At 64.1% G+C, this 18952-nt stretch overlaps 3 protein-coding genes and 1 non-coding gene across 5 annotated transcripts; 2 read left to right on the forward strand and 2 right to left on the reverse strand.

Moving 5' to 3' along the window:
* The first annotated feature begins 6130 nt into the window (after nt 1-6130).
* Nucleotides 6131-8760, forward strand: WFIKKN1 (WAP, follistatin/kazal, immunoglobulin, kunitz and netrin domain containing 1). The gene is made up of 2 exons (XM_086472848.1): nt 6131-6352; nt 7270-8760. The coding sequence occupies exons 1-2, from the start codon at nt 6131-6133 to the stop codon at nt 8758-8760; spliced, it is 1713 nt and encodes a 570-aa protein (XP_086328974.1).
* Nucleotides 8761-9669: 909 nt separating this feature from the next.
* On the reverse strand, nt 9670-13130 carry METTL26 (methyltransferase like 26). Its single transcript, XM_086473185.1, has 6 exons — nt 12922-13130; nt 10919-11081; nt 10721-10780; nt 10186-10253; nt 9816-9894; nt 9670-9717 (listed from the first exon to the last, which is right to left on the reverse strand). The coding sequence occupies exons 1-6, from the start codon at nt 13128-13130 to the stop codon at nt 9670-9672; spliced, it is 627 nt and encodes a 208-aa protein (XP_086329311.1).
* A 120-nt stretch (nt 13131-13250) lies between these two features.
* TRNAG-CCC (transfer RNA glycine (anticodon CCC)) lies at nt 13251-13321 on the reverse strand. The gene has a single exon. It is a non-coding gene; the product is annotated as a tRNA-Gly (tRNA).
* A 1304-nt stretch (nt 13322-14625) lies between these two features.
* On the forward strand, nt 14626-17842 carry MCRIP2 (MAPK regulated corepressor interacting protein 2). 2 transcript variants are annotated; one of them, XM_086473212.1, is made up of 5 exons: nt 14626-14677; nt 14785-14866; nt 16645-16772; nt 17018-17119; nt 17772-17842. In XM_086473212.1, the coding sequence occupies exons 1-5, from the start codon at nt 14626-14628 to the stop codon at nt 17840-17842; spliced, it is 435 nt and encodes a 144-aa protein (XP_086329338.1). The 2 variants fall into 2 exon arrangements, with proteins under 2 accessions (XP_086329338.1, XP_086329339.1); XM_086473213.1 differs by lacking the exons at nt 14785-14866; nt 16645-16772.
* The last annotated feature ends 1110 nt before the right edge of the window (nt 17843-18952 follow it).

The following is an 18952-nucleotide window of genomic DNA, read 5'->3' on the forward strand; positions in this document are numbered from 1 at the left end:
CATGTGTAACATACCCCAAGCTGCTTTATTCCAGTCATTCCCTAAAACTTGTGAGTGCCGAAGGCAGGGTGGGACCTAAGTGGATCGAGGGGCAGAGGGGAGCAGCCAGGGTCTCGGGGTTTGTTTTCGGCAGGCGGGATGAAGAGGCAGCTCTGAGGTCAGACTGATGCCGTGCTCACTTTGCACCTCCTGGTGCGCGGCTGATTGCAGACTGAGGAGCAGAGGGTAGGAGCCCTGGCACCTAGAGCAGAGGAGAAACGCTGGATTTTGTCCCTTATTGCTGCAAAACCTTGACCGTCGCTTCCAGAGCCCTCCAGCCACGACACCATCCCCTGTGACAGCCCCCAAATCCTGGCTGCTTCTTGCTTTGCTTTTCCAAAGACGTTCTGCCTGAGCTGGCGTTGCTGCGGCTCCTCCTGGATGAAGGTGGGGAAAGGACAGAAGCAGCTTTTCCCACTGGAGCATGAAGGAGCAGGGACTGGGAAGGCAAAAGGGTCGTGTGGGGAAATAGCAATCCCCAGGTCCCGTCGTAGCAAATTCGCTCGGCCCTCGTGGCAGCCCCAGGAGACGGGGGGAGCACGCTGCCCTGTAGGACCGCTCCTGGGTTTTGGAGGGGCGCGCGCACTCAGCGGCAGGAGCTTGGGATGTGCACGTGCCGTGGGAGAAGATCTTGTGTCAAGCAAGGGCCTGTGCTTCCCTGCCTTCATCCCGCGGCCGATCTGTGCTGGAAATTCAGCTGGAAACTTCGAAGTAATGCCTGGCCCTCATGGCGAAAGCAAAGCGGGGCTTGGCAGTGGGACTAAGCTACGTCGGCAGATTCTCGCGGGCAGCCAGGACGTGTGGGTTGAGAGGAGCGTGGTAGAGAGTGAACTGCTTTTCCTTGTGCTGGGCCCGTCTCCTCAGGAGCCACCAGCCGGTATGGTGCTGTCGCCTCCCTCCTGGTGTTAGCAGCTCCCCGAGGCCCGGCCTTGCTCTGCTCCCCGCCCCAGAGCAGCTTGTTGCCTTGCACGGGCAGAATGAAGCCGCAGCGGCTCCTGCGCGGCCGACGGACCCGCTTTGTTCAGGCAGCGTGCGGGGGCGCATCCCTCCACGGAGGACGTCTCCTTCCCCTCGCTCCTGAGCTGGCCCGGGAGGTGAAGGAGCCTTCCCCCTCCCCGCTCTGCAGAACAAAATCCAAGACAGGGGTCGGTCTCTTGGCTCGTCTCTAGCGTGCTTTATTGCCTAGCTCAAATGAGCGAGGAGAGAATTAAACCCCGGGCAGATGGAGAGGGGGGAGAAGAATCCTTTGTAGTGGTGGTTTGGCTCAAGAGCAAAGGCGCAGCCGAGCTCGGCCCGGTGGCGCGAAGGCCGGGGGATTTGGAGAACCTGTCTGGGCTGGCCGGCACCTGTTTCCCATCACTTCACACGCAGCAGAAGACAATCGCTGGCTCAGCAGCGCGGGGATATACGGCCAACAGGTGATCGGCACCGCGAGAGGCGGCTTCTCCCGGGGAAACATCACCCGGGCACCGCGGGGCCCCTGTGCCAGGCTGCTCCCGCACACCGGTGCGCAGGGTGAAGAGGGATGAAGGTATCCTTCCCCAAATCACACAGCTGCTGCATGTCTAGAAGAACTTGGTGTACCTCTGCTTGGTTTGGCTTTGCCACGTGTGACACCTCCCCACGCCTTTTTCCCTGCGGTTGGGTTTGGTTTTTCACCCTGTAAGGTCTGAGCAGATCCTGTCCATAGTGAGGATGAAAGATTTACCTGGAGCAATTGCTCAGCAAAAAACTTTTTTTTTTTTTTTTTTTAATTTAAAAGGAAAAGATTCTTGCATCTGATGTCAACACTAGTCTGTAGCTGCTCTCCAACACTTGTACCATTCCTGAGTTTTTTGGACTATCCTTTTATTTTTTTATTCCTTTGTACAGTCAATGTTGTTCAACTGATTATATGTGGGTTTGTTTTGTATAAATTAAAGTCTTTTTTGTTTTGTTCTGAACTATCCATTGAAAGGTGGAGAAGCTGTATCAATTTTGGAGAGGGGGCGCTGGGAAGAGATTGGAGGGAAAAGGTAGCAGTTTTGTCCAAAACTGGGGATTTTGGTGCAGGTGTGTATCACCACTTTCCAGTCATCCACTAAATAACTCTTATTACATTTGCTGGGGAGTCGTGAAAGTCATGATTCCTGGCTCTGGTGGTGTTTTGCCCTTCTCTGTATATGCAGAAGCTAAATTTATTCTTATTGAAGGCTTGATTCTTACAGAATTGCTGATTTTTGGGTAGTGGAGCTCTTAAGAAAAGGCAGGCTCGTCTGCCGCACGTTTAGTAGCGCAGGTGGCTGTAGGAAGCCGGGCTCCCCGGCAGTGTGCGTCGGGTCGGGCGCAGTCCCTGGTCCCGGGGACAGGTTTTGCCAGAACACTTGAAGCCTTAAATCGCCTCTTTTGGGTATGGGCGATGCTGGGGGAGCGAGGACTGAGTGCTGCAGCAGTCTTCACCCATCCTGCCCAGGCTGGAACAAGCTGCAAGTCAGCCTGGGATAAATGCTACTTTGAAATGGAGAAGATGCCGCAGGGAGCTCGGAGCCCCCCTTCACGCCGCCCTGTCGCTGGGGTTGGTGTTCGGAGCCGGGAGCCCCGAAGAAAGGGGGGTTGCTGCTGGGGTGGAGGGAGGTTTCTCCTCGCCTGATCCTTTTCTCTCTCGCTCCCAGCCCACCTCCCCTTGACCTCCCTTTTCCCCTGCCTGCTCACTTCCCTGGGATCAGATTTTCCACTTCGTACCAGACTGGCCACGCTTGTTTTAACAGCTTAAGTAGTAATTGCTGGGGCTGGGAGGGGGCAGGGGGGAAATGAGATCGTGTCTGCAGCCTGGAAAACCCTGGAGCTGAGGTGAAAGCCTGGTCAGGGAAGAGTCACGGAGACTTTTTTTTTTTTTTTTTTTTTTTTTCCCTTTCCAAGGGGTGTTCTGGAAGTGTCTGTTCCCTCTCGCCAGCAGAGCCGAAACAAAGGCTGTGTGTGGTTTCAGGTGGGGCACGGACAGCCGGAGCCCATTACGCTGGAGCAGCAGGGGCTGCCTTCACTGCAGCTGTCTGCTCGGGAGGAGCAGGGCAAGAAAACAGCCGCACGACCTGAGCCTCGGGGGAAAGGCTGGAAGAGCTTTAGGGGTCCCTGTTCCTTGGGGAAAGAGGAGGGAGCAGGTTGCTCCGGGTTGGTTCAGGTCTTCCCTAGTTGAGTGCGTTTCTCCAAACCCGCCTTCCCGAGGTGTCTTGGGTTGGTCCTGCTGTCCCCCACGCAGGCTGTGAAGAAACGTGACCTTCATCTGCACCGGAGATGCTTGAAAATGAGGCTGCGCCCACCCGCGGGTGCATTGGTGGGGCAGGAGCCCTCCCCGGGTGCAGGGTGCTGGGGGGGGGCGGGGGGACACACGGTGCTGCCCCATTCCCTTCCCTCCAGGACGGGGTGCTGAGCTGGTTCCTGCGCTCCCCTGTCTTGAAAGGAGAAAATGAACCATAAAACTCTCATCTGTGTTTGGGATCTTTGAAAGTGATCCCAAAAAAAATCCCCATTTTGAGGTGCAGTGGGTGCTTGGATGGTTTGGGAGAGGCTGAAGTTAGGGCTGCTTTAAGCCTTTAGATGGTGGAAGTCTGTCATGGGCTTGGTCCAGCGTGGGCAGAGATGCTTTTTTTTTGCTCTTCTGCTGAAGAAGCACGAGAAGAGGCTGGGCAGGGATCCCTGGGCAGGGATGAGGGTCTTGAGTTGTTGGAAGCTGCGTTTCCAACCACGTGGCATCCAGCATCCCTCCGGTTGGCCTCACGCCGTCGAGGCAAAGGCACCCGGCACACGCTCGTCCTGGCCTCACCGCTTTTGATCTCGGTGACACAGGGATGAGGCATCTCGGGCTCTGGTGTGAAACGTGGCTCTGGAGTGGGGCTGCCAGGCGAGGAGCCGACCCAAAACGCAGCGCCAGCATCCTCTTAGGCCGTGTTGCTGTGACCGCAGGGACCCCAGCATGGGGATGGAGGAGAGCTGGGCTCCAGGTTTTCTCTTCCCCCCTTCTCTCTCCCCCTGTACCACCGCCCTCAGAAGGACCCTGGGGCACCTCGAAGTGGCTCTGTGCCCCAAGGCTGCATCCTCGGGGAGCAAGGTGCCATGGCAGCCTGCCACGCTGCCTCCCGGCCGGAGCGAAGTAAGTTTGGGGATCTCCAGCTAATGCTGCTGCAGGCAGCTGGTGTCTGGGGTCAGCTGGGGGGCTCTGGGGGGCTCTGGGCTGCTGGGGCAGGCAGGGCACAGCCCCCAGTAGCTCCCAGGCTGGGCTGTCCTGATGCAATTCCCTGTTTGCAAAACATCTCACCAGCCTCCCCATGAGTGTCCTGGGGCAGCGTAACCTCCCTTGTGCGTCCAGGGCCGGCCGGACCCTTGGGCGGCTGCTTGGCCATGGGACCGGGGACCCTGGGCACAGCCACGGGGCACGCTCCAGCCCTCTGCTCGTGGTCATGGCAAGCTGATGTCAGGCCTGACCATGCCAAAATTTGAATCCCCAAATTCGAGGTCCCCGTGGAGCCCCAGCAGCGTCACGGGCAGCGCGGAGCCACGGGCAGCGCGGCCGCTCGGGCAGGGGAGCGGCAGCAGTTGCGGGTCACGGCGCTGTGTCAGCAGCACCGTCGGGAGGTCAGTGTGCCGGGGCACGGCGGCTGCGTCCTGCTTGTGCCAGCGTGGCGGCTGTCGAGGGCCCCCCCCCGCCCCTGAAATGCCTGGTCTGGTGCAGTGGGGCTTCCCCCAGGAGCTGCAGTCTTGGGGACCACCAAACCATTACAGGCAAAAACACCAACGGTGCGTGGGCAGGTTGGTTCCCCTCCCCACAAAATATTTCAAGAAAAGGCTCCCCTCATTTTTTGCCTCCTCCACCACCTGCCCCCCTCCCCTCCCAGTTTGCAGCCCTGCGGAGGGGAAGCTGGAGGTGGGTTTGCTACTTCCCAGGAGCTGCGGACCCCCGCCGGGTGATGAGGAAGGTGGGTCGCAGCTTTCGCCAGTGCCGGAAGAGTTAATGCTCCCAAAATGCCATGAAATGTTCCTGCTGCAGGTCAGTCTCCCCCGGGGATTAGGGAAATCTGGCCGGGGAGCCAGGGCCGGCTCTTCCAGCTTAGGGCTGGCTGCGGGATGTGCTCGGGGCGGCAGCGGCGGGATTGAAGCCCAGGCCCAGCGTGCCGGAGCAGTCCCGCCGGGGTCTGGCACAGCCAGGCGCTGCCTTCCAGCGCAGAAGACGACAGCTTGGCTGTAAATCAGTGGGGTGGGAGGGCTGGGAGCTGCTGGCGGGCTGGGGGAGCCCCTCTGGGGGGGCTGGGGGGGCAACCACTCCATCAGGCGAGCCGGGGTCCCATCCCACGTGTGGCACTGGCGGGTTGCTCGCTGGTGAGCGGGGTGGACACACGCTGTCACCCTGCTCCTGGGCACTGGGCTGCCTTTGCCCGTGGTGCCAGTGGGCACCAAGAGGCGGGGTGAGGGGCTCCCCGGCCAGCCCAAGCCCCCGCAACGTGGGCTCTGCATGTCTCCCCGCCGGTGGCCCTGTCTGAGTGGCCCACGGGCTCTGGCTGTTTTCTCATCCTGCAGGAATTCAGCTCCGTGGGCTGGGTGGGGGGTTTTGTGTGTGTGCGTGTGTGTGTGTCTGTCCCTCCGCCTCCTTCCACTCTCCCTCTTTGGAGACTTTCTGCATTCTGCCTTTGATCTCCCCCCGTGTTTGCCCAGCCGATCGCTGGGCTCGTCGGGGTTAGAGGCTGAGGTCAGCGCCTTTCCCATTCCAAACACCCAGAAACATCAGTGGGAAGGGAGGGGATTCAGATTACAACCTTCCCGTCCTCCTCTTCTACCCCACTCGCCCCGCCGGAGCTGGGGATGGACTGAGCCCCTCTCGCTGAAGGACGCTGCTGCCACCGTGTCCCCGGCACCCCGGGAGCCGAGCGGTAGCGATGGATGGAGGTGGCGGCCAGCATCGCCGGTGGTCCGGCAGGCGCCGGGCGTGCTGAAGGGCAGGGGTTTGGTCCTCTCCTCCTCTTTGTCCCCCCACCCGCCCACCTTCTCCCTTGTTCTCTCCATCCTGAATGTGATTTATCCCAAGCCCTCGCCGTGAGCCAGGCCGGTGGTGCGGGGTGGCCAGATGCCTCCTCATGGGAATGTTGGCCGCCGGGGCCGGCGAGTGGGTGGGCGGCAGCGTGTGCCCATGGGCATCGCGCTCCTCCTGCCTGTGCTGGCGGCGGCAGCCGGGCTGAGCCTGCAGCCGGGCAGGATGCGGCACCTGGGGGTCTGCCCCAACCAGCTGAACCCCAACCTGTGGGTGGACGCGCAGAGCACCTGCGAGCGGGAGTGCCAGGCCGACCAGGTGAGCGGGGGAGTGGGGGGGGGGGTGGGCATCCCCAGGTGGGGGGTGGGGAGCATCCCCAGGTCCCCAAGGGAGGTGCTTTGGGGTGCGGGTCTTGTGCCCAGTGATGCAGCTGGTTCAGTACAACGGGCTCAGCCCAGCTGCAGCTTTGCCACCTCATCCCACACACCCCCCCCCCCCCGCACCCCTGCTGTTGGCTGGCATGAGGGGTGCCCCAGGGCCAATCCCCACCCCCCCCAGCATGCAAAGAAACTGCTTGTTCCCCACCACCACCACGTGCCCCTTCTCTGGCCATGCCCTGTGGCCATTTCACCCTTTCCATGCACCCCCAGGATGCTCCCACCCAGCTGAGGGGCTGGGATGGGCAGCTTGAGTGTGCTGGGACAGGGACCCCCCCCACCTGTCAGGGGACAGACTCCCCTACACCAACCCCACCACCACCACCAATTTTCCCTGAGAGCAGGAGCCCACTCACGGACCAGGTGGTCCATCCCAGAGAGCCCCGGCTCCGCAGCAGTGAGCAGGGCACCAGCACCTCCGCACCACTTAGGGTGGCCTGGACCCAGGGGGAGACTCCTTTGCAATGCATCTGTGCAGAGTTCTGCCTCCCCTCAGCCAGCAAAAGCTGAGAGGGGTGAGACGCTGTCTGCTGGCGGGGAGAGGGGGCTATCCTCACTGCAGTGCACCCCTAAGCATGCTGGGGGGGGTGTCTGAGGGGGACTGAGGGCAGTCTGGGGCTGGTGCAGCTGTGCTGGGGAGGTCTGGCTCTTACCTGGAGCCCAGCGATGCCAGGGGTGCACAGAGCTGCGCGGGGGACACTCGCCCACCCAAAAGCCCTCCCAGTGGGTGGGAGCAGCACCCCCAGCTGCAGCACGGCGATGACCTCCCAACCTCCTCTCCTCCCTTGCTCCGGCCAGGACTGCGAAAACTTCGAGAAATGCTGCACCAACGTGTGTGGGCTGCGGAGCTGCGTGGCCGCCCGCTTCGCCGACGGCAGCCTGCCGGCACTGGCGCTGGCGCCGGCGGCCTCATGCGAGAGCTTCGTGTGCGCGCAGCAGGGCTCCGACTGCGACATCTGGGACGGGCAGCCCGTCTGCAAGTGCAAGGACCGCTGCGAGAAGGAGCCCAACTTCACCTGCGCCTCCGACGGCCTCACCTACTACAACAAGTGCTACATGGACGCCGAGGCGTGCCTGCGCGGCACCCGCCTCACCACCGTCCCCTGCAAGCACATCTTCACCTGGCCCGACACCAGCCCCGTGCCGCTGGAGACGACGGCGCGCCCCACACCGGGAGCCGGCCCTGAGGTGCCGGTGCCCCCCGCCCTCTACAGCAACCCCTTCCACCAGTCGGTGCGCGCCGGCGGCACCGTCAGCTTCCGCTGCGACGTCAGCGGGCGCCCGCGGCCGGACATCACCTGGGAGAAGCAGAGCGAGCGGGAGGAGAACTTCATCATGCGGCCGGACCAGATGTACGGCAACGTGGTGGTCACCAACATCGGCCAGCTGGTCATCTACAACGCCCGCCACGAGGACGCCGGCATCTACACTTGCACGGCCAGGAACGCCGCCGGGCTGCTCCGTGCCGACTTCCCGCTGTCGGTGGTCAGGCGGGAGCCGGGGGGAATCCCGCGGGCCAGCAGCCCCCAGCCCTTCCCCAGCGCCGATTGCCTGAAGGAGCCAGACCGGCGGCGGTGCGAGGCCCTGGAGGTGCGCTGGCACTTCGATGCCAAGCAGGGCTCCTGCCTCACCTTCCGCTACGGGGGCTGCGGGGCCAACAGGAACCATTTTGAGACCTACGAGGAGTGCCGGGCTGCCTGCTTGGGCAGCGCCCGTCCCACCTGCCTGCTGCCCATGGTGCAGGGTCCCTGCCAGAACTGGGAGCCGCGCTGGGCGTACAACCACCTGCTGAAGCAGTGCCACTCTTTCGTCTACGGTGGCTGTGAGGGCAACACCAACAATTTTGAGAGCAAGGAGACCTGCGAGGATGTCTGCCCCTTCCCCAAGAGCCTGCAGTGCAAGGCTTGCCGCCTGAAGAGCAAGATGGTGCTGAGCCTCTGCCGCAGCGACTTTGCCATCGTGGGCCGGCTGATGGAGATCGTGGAGGACCAGGACTCCGGCATCGCCCGCTTCGCCCTCGAGGACGTCCTCAAGGACGAGAAGATGGGCCTCAAGTTCTTCAACATCAAGTACCTGGAGGTGACCTTGACGGACATGGACTGGAGCTGCCCCTGCCCCAACATGACAGCGGAGGACGGGCCGCTCATCATCATGGGCGAGGTGCACGATGGCATGGCCACGCTGGACCCCAGCAGCTACGTCCGGGCAGCCAACGACAAGAGGGTGAAGAAGATCTATGAGCTGATGGAGAAGAAAACCTGCGACCTCCTGAACCGTTTCCAGGACTAGGGGAGAGCCGGGATGTGCTGACTGCTGGCATGGAGGGGGGGAGGCACAGGCTCACCATGGAGGGGGGCAGCGTGGGGGAGCCCCTGCACCAGTGCTTGTATCTAGGGATTGCCACCGTCGGGTAGTTCCCCCTCAACCCGGTGCTGAGCCCCAGCCCAGCTCCCACCCACCCTGTAATTTATCTGCTGCATGCTCCCCCCCACCATGTACCCCCCAGCCCAGCCAGCAGCAATAAAGGACGACTGGGTTGGGTTGCAGAGGGGTGGGAGGTCTGCCAGGACACCCCCTCCCCATAAAAACCTTCCCACCGCACCGAAGCCTGTGGGCCCAGTGTAGCACCCCCAGTGCAGGATCTGACCCCACCATTGGCACCGCAGGGGGGGGGACTGGGGATGCCCCCCCCCAGTGTCAGGGCTGACAGCATCAGGGAGCTGCCGGGGGCGGGGGGGGCAAAGCCCCGGAATTTATTGGGGGACCAGCAGCACAGTGCCAGGTGGGGAGGGGAAGGGGGACAAGGCCCTCCCCCACTATTGCCACAGCATCCTCCAGGGAAACTGGTACCAAGTAAGAAATCTCCCCCATGCATATGAGTGCTGTGCCCCCCCCCCCCACCCCGGCCCCCATGGCAGCTGCGGTGGCTTCTCTGCGCCAGACTGGGGCACCCCATTGCAAAGGGAGCCCCAAAGGGGCCAGGGGAGTTCAACACCCCCACCCCAGCCCACCAGGCAAGCCCAGCCCCAGCTGGGGCAAGTGGGGCACCGTCCCATAGTTGCCATCCCCAGTGCCAGCTGGCACCGGTGTGGGGATGGTGTGACCCCCTTGAGGGGGCATCAATTGGGGGGAGGGGGGGCGATGACACAGCCATGCCAGCAGTTGCCTGGAGGTGCCAGGAGGAACTTTCAGGGCGGGTCACTGCTTGCGGAAGATGAGGCTCTTGTTGTTGGCCGGCATGTCCACCTGGAAGCACAGAGCCGGGGGGGGGGGGGGGGGGGGGGTCAGGGGGGGTCCCCACCAGTGCAGGGACTATCCCCCCCATCGCAGACCCCAGCACCTACCATCCTCTCCAGGCGCAGCCCGTTGGCCTCGGCCAGCTGCCGCAGCAGCGCCGTATCCCGAAGGCCCCATGCGGGGTTGCTGCCAGGGAGGGAGGCGTGGGTCAGATGACGGACATCTCACCGCGCTGCGCTCCCCGAAGAACCATCCCCATCTCCCGGGGGTGCCCCCAGGTTTGGGGGGGGGGACACACAACAGGGGGGACAGGACTCCCCCTTGGACACTGCTTTAGGTCTTGTCTTGAAGGACCACGCTGGGCGGGAGCTCCCTGCAGCTGCGGGCAGCTCGGGCAGGACAGGCAGTTCAGGCAGGACAGGCAGCATGGGCCGGACAGGCCACCAGCAGTACTGGGCACCCCCAGCCCCCTCCTACCTCTGCCTCAGGCTGCGGTCGAAGTCCACGTTGCTCTGGGGGCTGATCCGGCCGTCCACGGCGTAGGGCTGCCAGGACACGGAGCCGGAGCTGCAGGCACGAGCCATTGCGTGTCCCCCACAAGCCCCTGCCCCCCCAGCCCACGCGCTGCTGTCCGCACCATGTGCAGAAGCCAAGCAAGAAGGATCATGGCCCCAGAGAGGGACCACGAGTCCCATCACTCACTATGGGTGCTGTCACCCCCCACGGGCCCCCCTAGACCCTGCCCTGGATGGGGCATGGGAGGACAGGATCCCTCTCGTCCTGAGGCGAGCAGCCAAAGCCGCCCATCCAGGGCTCAGCACATGCCCCGAAAGGCTGAGACACTCCCCCACCCCAAAGCCGAGCCCCCTGCTTTCCCCAGCCCTCCCCACAAGCCATGCCCAGAGCTGCCCTCCCATCTGCCCCCCCCCCCCCCCCCGGCATCCCCAGGGACACCCTGTGCCCGTGGGGATACTCCTGCACCAAGACGGGTGCTCAACCGAGCAGCACCCACCCCGTAGGTGAAGAGCACGCCTCCAGGCTTCAGCAGCACCCCAGCACCCTTGAACAGGCCCTGGGGAAAAGAGAGGTAAGGACCAGGTCAGGGGGCTGGGGACACCCCCCAGGAGCCCCCTCCTCAGCCCTTGAACCCCCAGACGTGGGGACTGGGACGTGGCGAGGGCTGGTGTGGCCCCAGCCCTGCTCCGCTCACCTCGGTGCACTGCAGCTCCGCGATGTGCATCATGTTGATGCTGACGAGGAGGTCGAGGGTGGCGGGTTGGGTGCCCCCCCATGTCTCCCAGCCCTGCGAGACATCCAGCAGGATGGGGGGCAGCAAGTTGGGCACTTGCATGGCTTCCATGTAGGCAGTGATGCTGCGGGCACCAAATCCAATGTCAACCTCAGCCGGGGCATCACCTGCTCCGCCCCACGCATCCCCCTCCCAGCACCCGCTGCAGGCAGACCCGAAACCTGCCCGCACTGGCTGCCAGCAGCATCTCCCAGGGGGAGTCTCTGATGTCTAACAATAAGGTTGTGCTTTGCAACAGAGTCTGGGGGGGGCTCTGCACAGGGCGAGGGGCCTGGTGGCGCCGAGCTCTTTCCTTTGCTGCGGGCAGCTGGAGAACTGGCAGCACATGGACCCCAGTGCCCAAACCAGCTCCGAGTCACCGCTGCCCCTCAGCCGGGCAGCCGGCGCACGCTGCCCTCCCGGCTGCCTGCCTGCGCGCTGCCTGCACCCCTGCACCCAGGCTGCCTGCACACTGCCTGTACCCAGGCTGCCTGCACCCCTGTGCCCAGGCTGCCTGCACGCTACCTGCACCCAGGCTGCCTGCACCCCTGCACCCGGGCTGCCTGCACCCCTGCACCCAGGCTGCCTGCACCCTTGCGCCCAGGCTGCCTGCACACTGCCTGTACCCAGGCTGCCTGCACCCCTGTGCCCAGGCTGCCTGCACGCTACCTGCACCCAGGCTGCCTGCACCCCTGTGCCCAGGCTGCCTGCACGCTGCCTGCACCCACACGCCCGCCCTGCCTGCGGCGCTGCCCGCACCCACGTGCTCAGGCTGCCTGTGCGCTGCCCGCGCGCTGCCCGCACCCACGTGCCCGGGCTGCCCGCAGCGCTGCCTGCAGCACCCCTGCGCCCGGGCTGCCTGCACACTGCCGGTACCGCTGCACCAGTGCCGTGTGATTTCGGTGTGATTTAGTCCCTTTTTGGCTCATTCACCAGCCAGAGCTCGGTTCCGAGGCGGCGGAGGGGCGACCCACGGCCTCCCAGCGCGGGGGTTGTTTTTAAGCGGGGTGCCATGTGCTGGGTGCCGCTGCCGGAGAGGCGACGGGTGGGAAGGACACCGGCTGCAACCCCACCCCACCCCCGGACAGGCACCAGTTTTGGCACCTCCCCACCGGGTTTATTTTGTTTTCAGGAGGGGATTCCTTCCCGTGCTGCTGAGCCAGGGTTTATTTTGGTTTTCTGAATGGAAACCAAGCCCGGAAACCAAGCCCAGCGCTGCAATGCCTGGAAGGGGCGTTTGGCCACGGCCGGACCCACGCAAAACAAACACGGCCTGGCGATGCCGGGAGTGGGGCGTGAGCCACCCACCGGCATCCCGGTGAGCTGGGCACCGGGCCTGGCATCACCGCGGAGCGTGGCGGCCGTGGCTGCAGGATGGGAGGGCGACCACCGCTCAGCGACGCGCGGCCGGGTGCTTCGCGGGCAGGAATCTCTCCGTAGCGGGGTGGGCTGGTGGAGAGTTGAATATTGGGGCTTTCCTGGGAAAAATGAAGTGCTGAGCTGGGGAGCCTGGGCTGTTTGGGAGTTGGATATTTGGGCTGTTCCGGCAAAAAAATATAGCAAGTACTGACTTGGGGAGCCTGAGCTGTTCAAGCGTTGAATATTGTGTTTTTCCTGGAAAAAATAAAGCATCAAGCAGGGGAGCCTGGGCGGTCCCAGAGTTCAATACTGGGTCTTTTCTGGGAAAAAAAAAAAAAAAAAAGCCTCAAACTGGAGAGCCTGGGCACTTGGGAGCTCGATATCGGGTTTTTCCTGGGAAAAAAAATCGAAAGGACCGAGCGGGGGAGTCTGGGCTGTTTGGGAGCTGGATATTGGGGCTTTCGTGGAATAAAACAGCCCCGAGCTGGGGAGCCCGGTCGGCCGGAGAGGGGGCTGCAGGCTGTGCCCCCGCCCCCCCCCCCCCCCCCCCCGAGCTCCCCGCTCACCTCCGCAGCGCCCGGGGGTCGATGTCCGAGGGCTGCCAGCGGGTCCGCGGGAGCGCCCGGGCGAAATGCGCGGCGTGCAGCCCCGCGCCCGCCCCCACCTCCAGCACCCGCAGGGTTCCGGGGCCCGGGGGGGTACCGCACCCCGCGTACTCCCGCAGCACCGCCAGGATCGGGTCCTTATTGCGCTCCGCCGCCGCCGGCGCTTGCATGGCTGGAGCAGGCGGTGGCCGTCGGGCGGGGACTACAGCTCCCAGCCGCCACCGCGGGGACCCGCCCCCACGGTTGGGATTTTTAAAAAAAAAAAAAAAAAAAGGGGAAAAAAATGGTTGTGCGCCGCCCGGGAATCGAACCCGGGTCGCAAGAATGGGAATCTTGCATGATACCACTACACCAGCGGCGCGGCTGGCCGCGTTGTCGCCCCGCCGGCACTCAGCCGCCAGGCGGGGCCGCGCCGGGGCCGGTGGGGAAACTGAGGCACGACCTCTCCTCCGGGTGACAGGGCGGGTGACAAGCTGGCGACGGGGTCCCCCCGGGTGCCGGCGGTATTTAAGGCAGTAAGGAGTCCCGCACCGCGTTGGGTTGCGGGGCTGGCGGCTGCGAGGCGCTCCCCTGCCAGCCAGGCGCCCGCGGGTGGCCGGCCCCCTGCAGGATCGGGCCCTGCTTTGCAGGATGCTTTTCTCGGGGGGCCAGGCACCCCGACGGGGCTGTGTCACGGCGGCCATGCGGCCGGTGCTGTGGTAAGGCCACGGTCACCCTGTGGGGTGGCTTCTCTGCCCCCAGAGCGAGGCTGGAGCGACCCCGGTGGATTTGTCCCACGACCCGTCCCAAAACCCTGGGTGCCACCCAGCCACGGGCGGTGCTGCGGGGTGGCCGGGGGTCGTCTCGGGGTCACCTCCCAGGGCTGCCCCTCCCTCCCCGGGGGGGACCTGAGTGCTCCTTCCCGCTCCGAAGGTCGCCGCGATGGCTGCAGGGGCCGCCCGCCCCGGCTTCCCGCGCTGCGGTCACGGCGTGCGCGGCCAGGCCTCACCGGGCTCGTCCCAGCGCCGTCCCCACGGTGGTGGCACCTCAGCCCCTGCCTCGGCACCCTCTCGCTGCCCCCTGCACCTCCCCTGACTGCATCCCAGGGGTGGCTCCTACGTGTCCCCCGTGTGTCCCACGGCTCCGGTGTCCCCTGTACGTCCCTGAGCACATCCCCGCCGTGTTCCCTGTGTCCCATCTCGTGTCCCACGTGTCTCCTGTCCCCTCTCTCCTACCCGACCCCGCTGTGTCCCCACGTCCCGTGCGTGCCACCCTGTGCGTCCCGTGTCTCCACCCGTACCCGGTATGTGTCCCACGCATGTCCCCTGTGTCCCCCCACGCGTGCCCCGCTGTGCCCCTGTGCGCCCCCCATCCCTAGTGTGCCCCCGATGTGCCCCACGTGTGTCCCACGTGTCCCCTCCATGTGCCCCCTGCGTGTCCTTCCTTTGCCTCCCCCCCTCCTCCTGCCCCCCCTCTGTCCCCTCCGCACCCCGACACCTCCCACCCTTCCCCACCTCCGCGGGTGGCCGCCCCCCCCCCCCGGCCCGCGCGGGCCCTTTAAGGGCGGGGGCGTGTCGCGGCGGCCGGCCCGGCCCGGCCCGTTAAAGGCCCGGCGAGGGGCACGCGCCGCACTCGGGCGGGGGCGGCGGGGCCGGTGCGGGCCCGGGGCCGTCCCGGTGCCGCAGGATGTACACGCTGACGCGCGGCCCCAGCAAGCTGGCCACGCAGCGCCGCACAGGTACCGGGGACCCCGGGAGGGGAGAGAGGGGGGTGTGTGGGCACCGTCCCGCCCCGCTCCCCCCACCCCCGCCCCGGGCCGCTCTGACGCCCCGCCGCCGCCCGCAGGTCCGACGCAGCAGGCGGTGGAGAGCAGCAAGCTGGGCGAGCTGCGGGGCCGGCTCCAGCCCGGCGCCTGGCCCCCCGCCAGGTGAGCCCCGCGGCGGCGGTGGCGGCGGCCGTGACCTTGGGGAAAGGTTACCGGGGCGGCCGGGCCGCGCCGCCGGGGGAGGGGCCGCGGGGGCGGGCGGGGGGCCGGGGGCCGTTGCTCGGTGCCTGCATGCGCGGGGGGGGGCTGCAGCCCTGCTGCTCCCCGCCCGCTTGCCACGGACACCGTACGCTCGCGGCGTGGGCCGCCCCTCGGGGAGGGGACCGGAGGTGGGGGGTGTGCGTGCGTGTGTGTCCCCCGCGCGGTGTCCCCGGGGCGGGCGGAGGCTGCTCCCAAAAAGCAAGGGGGAGTGGGATTTGAGAGCGGAGGAGCGGGCAAAGTGCAGGCAGCAGCGGGGGGCAGGCAGAGGGGGGTCCCGGTGCCGGAGGAGAGCCCCGGGCCGGGCTTGTGCAACCCTCCCGCCAGCCGCGGGGGTAGCGCCGATTGCACCAGCCTGGGTGACCAGCTGGTCCCCGGGGCTGGCAGGTCCCCGCAGGACCCACGGAGGCCGTGGTGGCCCACGGCAGGGTTTGGGGCTTGTCTCTTGTCCCCAAAGTGGGGCGGGGAATAGCTTTTGGGTGAAACTTCCCGCTTCTCGCAGAGATCGGGGGAGCTGCGGGGCAGGAGCTGGGGGGATTTCAGCAGCTGGAGGTGCGATGGCCGCTTCTCCAACGGAGGGGGTGTCAGCTGGAGAGCTGGGGGCAAAGCCCGGCCCGGCAAAGCTGGCAACTCCGCTCTGGGGCCTGCACCGCTCTGCCAGTCTCCTTCTGCTGTTTCAAGAACACAGGAGAAAAGCCTCCCCTCCAGCTCCTCTCCTTCCCGGGAGCTTTCCCTAATTAACCAGAGTGGCTGCTACCACACTTACCCTCCTCCAGACAGGTTGGGCACGCTTCTGCTTGCTGCAGGCAGGGCTGCCTGCCCGCTGCCCCCCAGCCACGTGTGGTTTGGGGTGCGTTACCCCTGCGCCAGGCCCTGCCTGCACAACGGGCAGGGGCTGCCTGTTCTCAGTCTCACCTGCCCTGCAAACCCGTCCGCGCTCTCAGGGCCCCTTAGACTTTGTCCTGTGAGGAACGCAGCCGTTGCAGACATGTCCTGCCCTGAAGCTGGGCAGAAAAGCCAAAATACTGAAGTTTTGCATGGAACATGCCTGCAAGTCTGAGCCTAAACCTTTCCTTTTAATCTGCCTGGTTTTACTGTTTCCAGGACGTGGCTGGTTTAAGTGCCTCCCTACTGGTAGGGGATCCCAGCTCCGAGGAAGCCTGACCTGCTCCCAGTTAGCAGAAGGTTTTGTCCCAGTCTTGGGGCTGTGCTGGGGGCCGGGGCTGCTCCAGTAAACCCGGGTGCTTGGTTTGCGGAGGATGGAACCACAGTGCATCCCCCTGCCCAGTGCCTAATTGGATTTCACTTCCATTTTCCTGATATTTCAGCAATTTTGATGGCAGATTTTTTTATTTTAGGGACTGCACTTAGTGCCGGGGCTGGAGGATGAGTGGGAGAAAGGCAGCTTGGGCTTTTCCCTGGGGAGCTCCCCTTGCTTGCACCTCTCCCTGCATAGGAACCCCCTTTCGCTAGGGGTTGGGTCCCTTTTGGTCCCCTGACCTTGGGGATGGGACTGAGTGGGGCTGGCTGGCTGCAACTGGGCCCCTGGCCTGGCTGGGGCTGTGAGCGAGTGTGCGTGCCATGGAGCACTCCGGGGCAGCTGGACAGCCCCTGTCCTTGCTCCAAACCGTGGTGGGAAGAGCAGCCTGCCCCCTTCACCCTCACCTTGCCTCCCTTGACAGTCCAGCCCAGAAACTAGTCTTCAACAGAGTGAATGGCAAGAGGCCGCAGGTGCTGCTGCAGCAGGTCTCGGCACCTGAGGAGTGCTACACACTGGCCCACGAGGAGAACGTCCGCTTCATCTATGAAGGTGAGGGCAGAGTGTCCACGGGGGCAGCCACTGGTCTGTTGTCACATCCCAGTGGGGCTGGACCGTGTGGGGATCCCTCATGAGGCAGCCACACTGTGCTGGGGACCTCAGTAGCAGGGATGAGGTCCCCAGCCTGGATGTCTGCCCTCCTTTGCACCGCCACCTCCTGCTCCTCTCCCACAGCCCCCCTGGGCTGGGAAATCCCCATCCCAAAACCATCCCCTGCCTGTTCCCTCCCTGCCCAGCCTGGCAGCAGGTAGAGCAGCAGCTGGATGGCAGCCGGAGTGGGGAGAGCGCCTGTGGCCCCGTGCAGTACGTAGAGAAAACCCCCAACCCCGGACTGAAAAGTAAGTGGGAAGCAGTCGGGGTACTTTGGGGTCGGGGGGGGGGGGGGGGGAAGGTGGTATTCATTGGGCTCAGCCAGGCACCTGAGCAGGGCTGCAATGGGAGTGTGGATCCCAGTGCTGGATCCACCGGAGGGGCTGGGTTTGGTCTGTCCTGCTGGTGCTGAGGCCACTCAGGGGGTGCTGGGGGGCAGCTGGCTCCCGGCACCACGGTGGGGATGTGCCTGGTCAGAGGAGCCCAAGCAAGCAGGATGCCCTGTTGATGACTGTTCTGGAAATGATGCCTTCTCCAGCCACTGAGGTGGGTGCCACATTGCACTGGAGGTGAGTCCCTGGGGTCCCTCCATGGGGACCTGCCTCTCCTGGGACCAAGCTGGAGTGCAGTGGGGCCAGGGACAACATGCTTCTCCATTAGCAGATGGAGCAATGGCTGTGAATGCAGCCTGGGGGCTCCTGCAGCACCTGAGATCTCCACGAGAAGAGAAGGTCCCTGTAAACCCAGCCTGGCCTTCTGGGGCCAGGGCACAGCAGTGGGGGAAATTCTGGGATCTCACTTTTTCCAATGGCAAAGTGTATGGCTCAGGGAGAGCACCCAGAGCTCTGCTCACGCCAGCTGCTCGGCCACGCTTTCCTCTCTCCCTCCCCTCTCTTTCAGACTTTGTTCCCATTGACCTGGAGGAATGGTGGGCACAGCAATTTCTGGCCAAAATTGAAAACTGCTCATAAAAGGGAAGAAAGGTTTGGGTTTGGGTTTTTTTTAAGAGAAACAAAGCTGAGAGTATCTGGTCAGAACCCAGAACTGGTGGCATTTTAGAACAATGTTTTTAAAAGATGACTGAAATCAAGTGACCCACACTGCCAGCCCAGCAGGACCGGACCACAGCCATGCCTGGCCACGTGCCCCCTCCCTGTGCCCGGCGTGGAGGAGCAGCGTGCAGCCCCAGCCAGGATGCCTTAAGTGCCAGTTCTTGGATTGCTGCAGCTCCTGCAGACTCCAGCTCCCAGGGACACTGTGGTGCCGTGCTGGGGACAAGGGAGCGGATCCCCCCTGTGGCTATGGCCAGGGGGAGGACAGTGGGGTGCTGTAGCAGGACTGCCAGACAATAAAGTGCTGAAACTGCCCATGGAGAGATGCTTGTGGGATGGGGAGGATGTGTTTGCAGGAGGTGGTGAAGCAACTGGGGTGCAGCATTGTGTCCTGGGCTGACATGGAAGGGGGATGCTCGTGTCCAAGTCCTTAGCTGAGCAGGTACTGTGCTGCTCTGGGGCAGAGGACTTGGACCATCTCCCTGCTTTCCTTGCAGCTGCATCCTTGCCCCAGTGGTGCCTCATCCCCTGGGCTCAGCCAGCAGCTGGTGCTGCCTTGGGTATATGTTTGGGATTGGGGGGAGGGGGCAGATCTGCAGGGGGCTGAGCACCCTGGCTGGGATTCAGAGCCAGGCTGCAGTATGTAGGTGGGTAAAACTGCAGGAATGAGGGTGCCAGGGCCAGCACCGCCTGCCCCCTGCCATGGAGGCCCTTGACACTGCTCTGAAAAAAGCCATTTTGAGCCTCAAGGTCTTCCCCCTTGCTCGTGGCTGTTGGTGGGCTAAGAAAGGGTGGTTGTGGCTTCCTGTGGTGGAAGGGATGGGCACCCCTACAATTCTGCTCCCAAAGGCACCTGGCACACAAAAATCTCTTAGCCTGTGGACTTTTTTGGGCTGGACTGAGCCCTTCCTGGTCAAATTTTGGAGGACACCCCTCCTTCTTCCCCCAAGGCAGAGAGCAGGAGGCCAGCACAGCCTGAGCAGCCCAAGCTTACCAGGGCTGGAGCTGCTCTCCAACAACTCCAAAGGA

Source organism: Leptosomus discolor, chromosome 14 (genome assembly GCF_034619465.1).
Source record: "Leptosomus discolor isolate bLepDis1 chromosome 14, bLepDis1.hap2, whole genome shotgun sequence".
In the NCBI taxonomy this organism is placed as follows: Eukaryota; Metazoa; Chordata; class Aves; order Leptosomiformes; family Leptosomidae; genus Leptosomus; species Leptosomus discolor.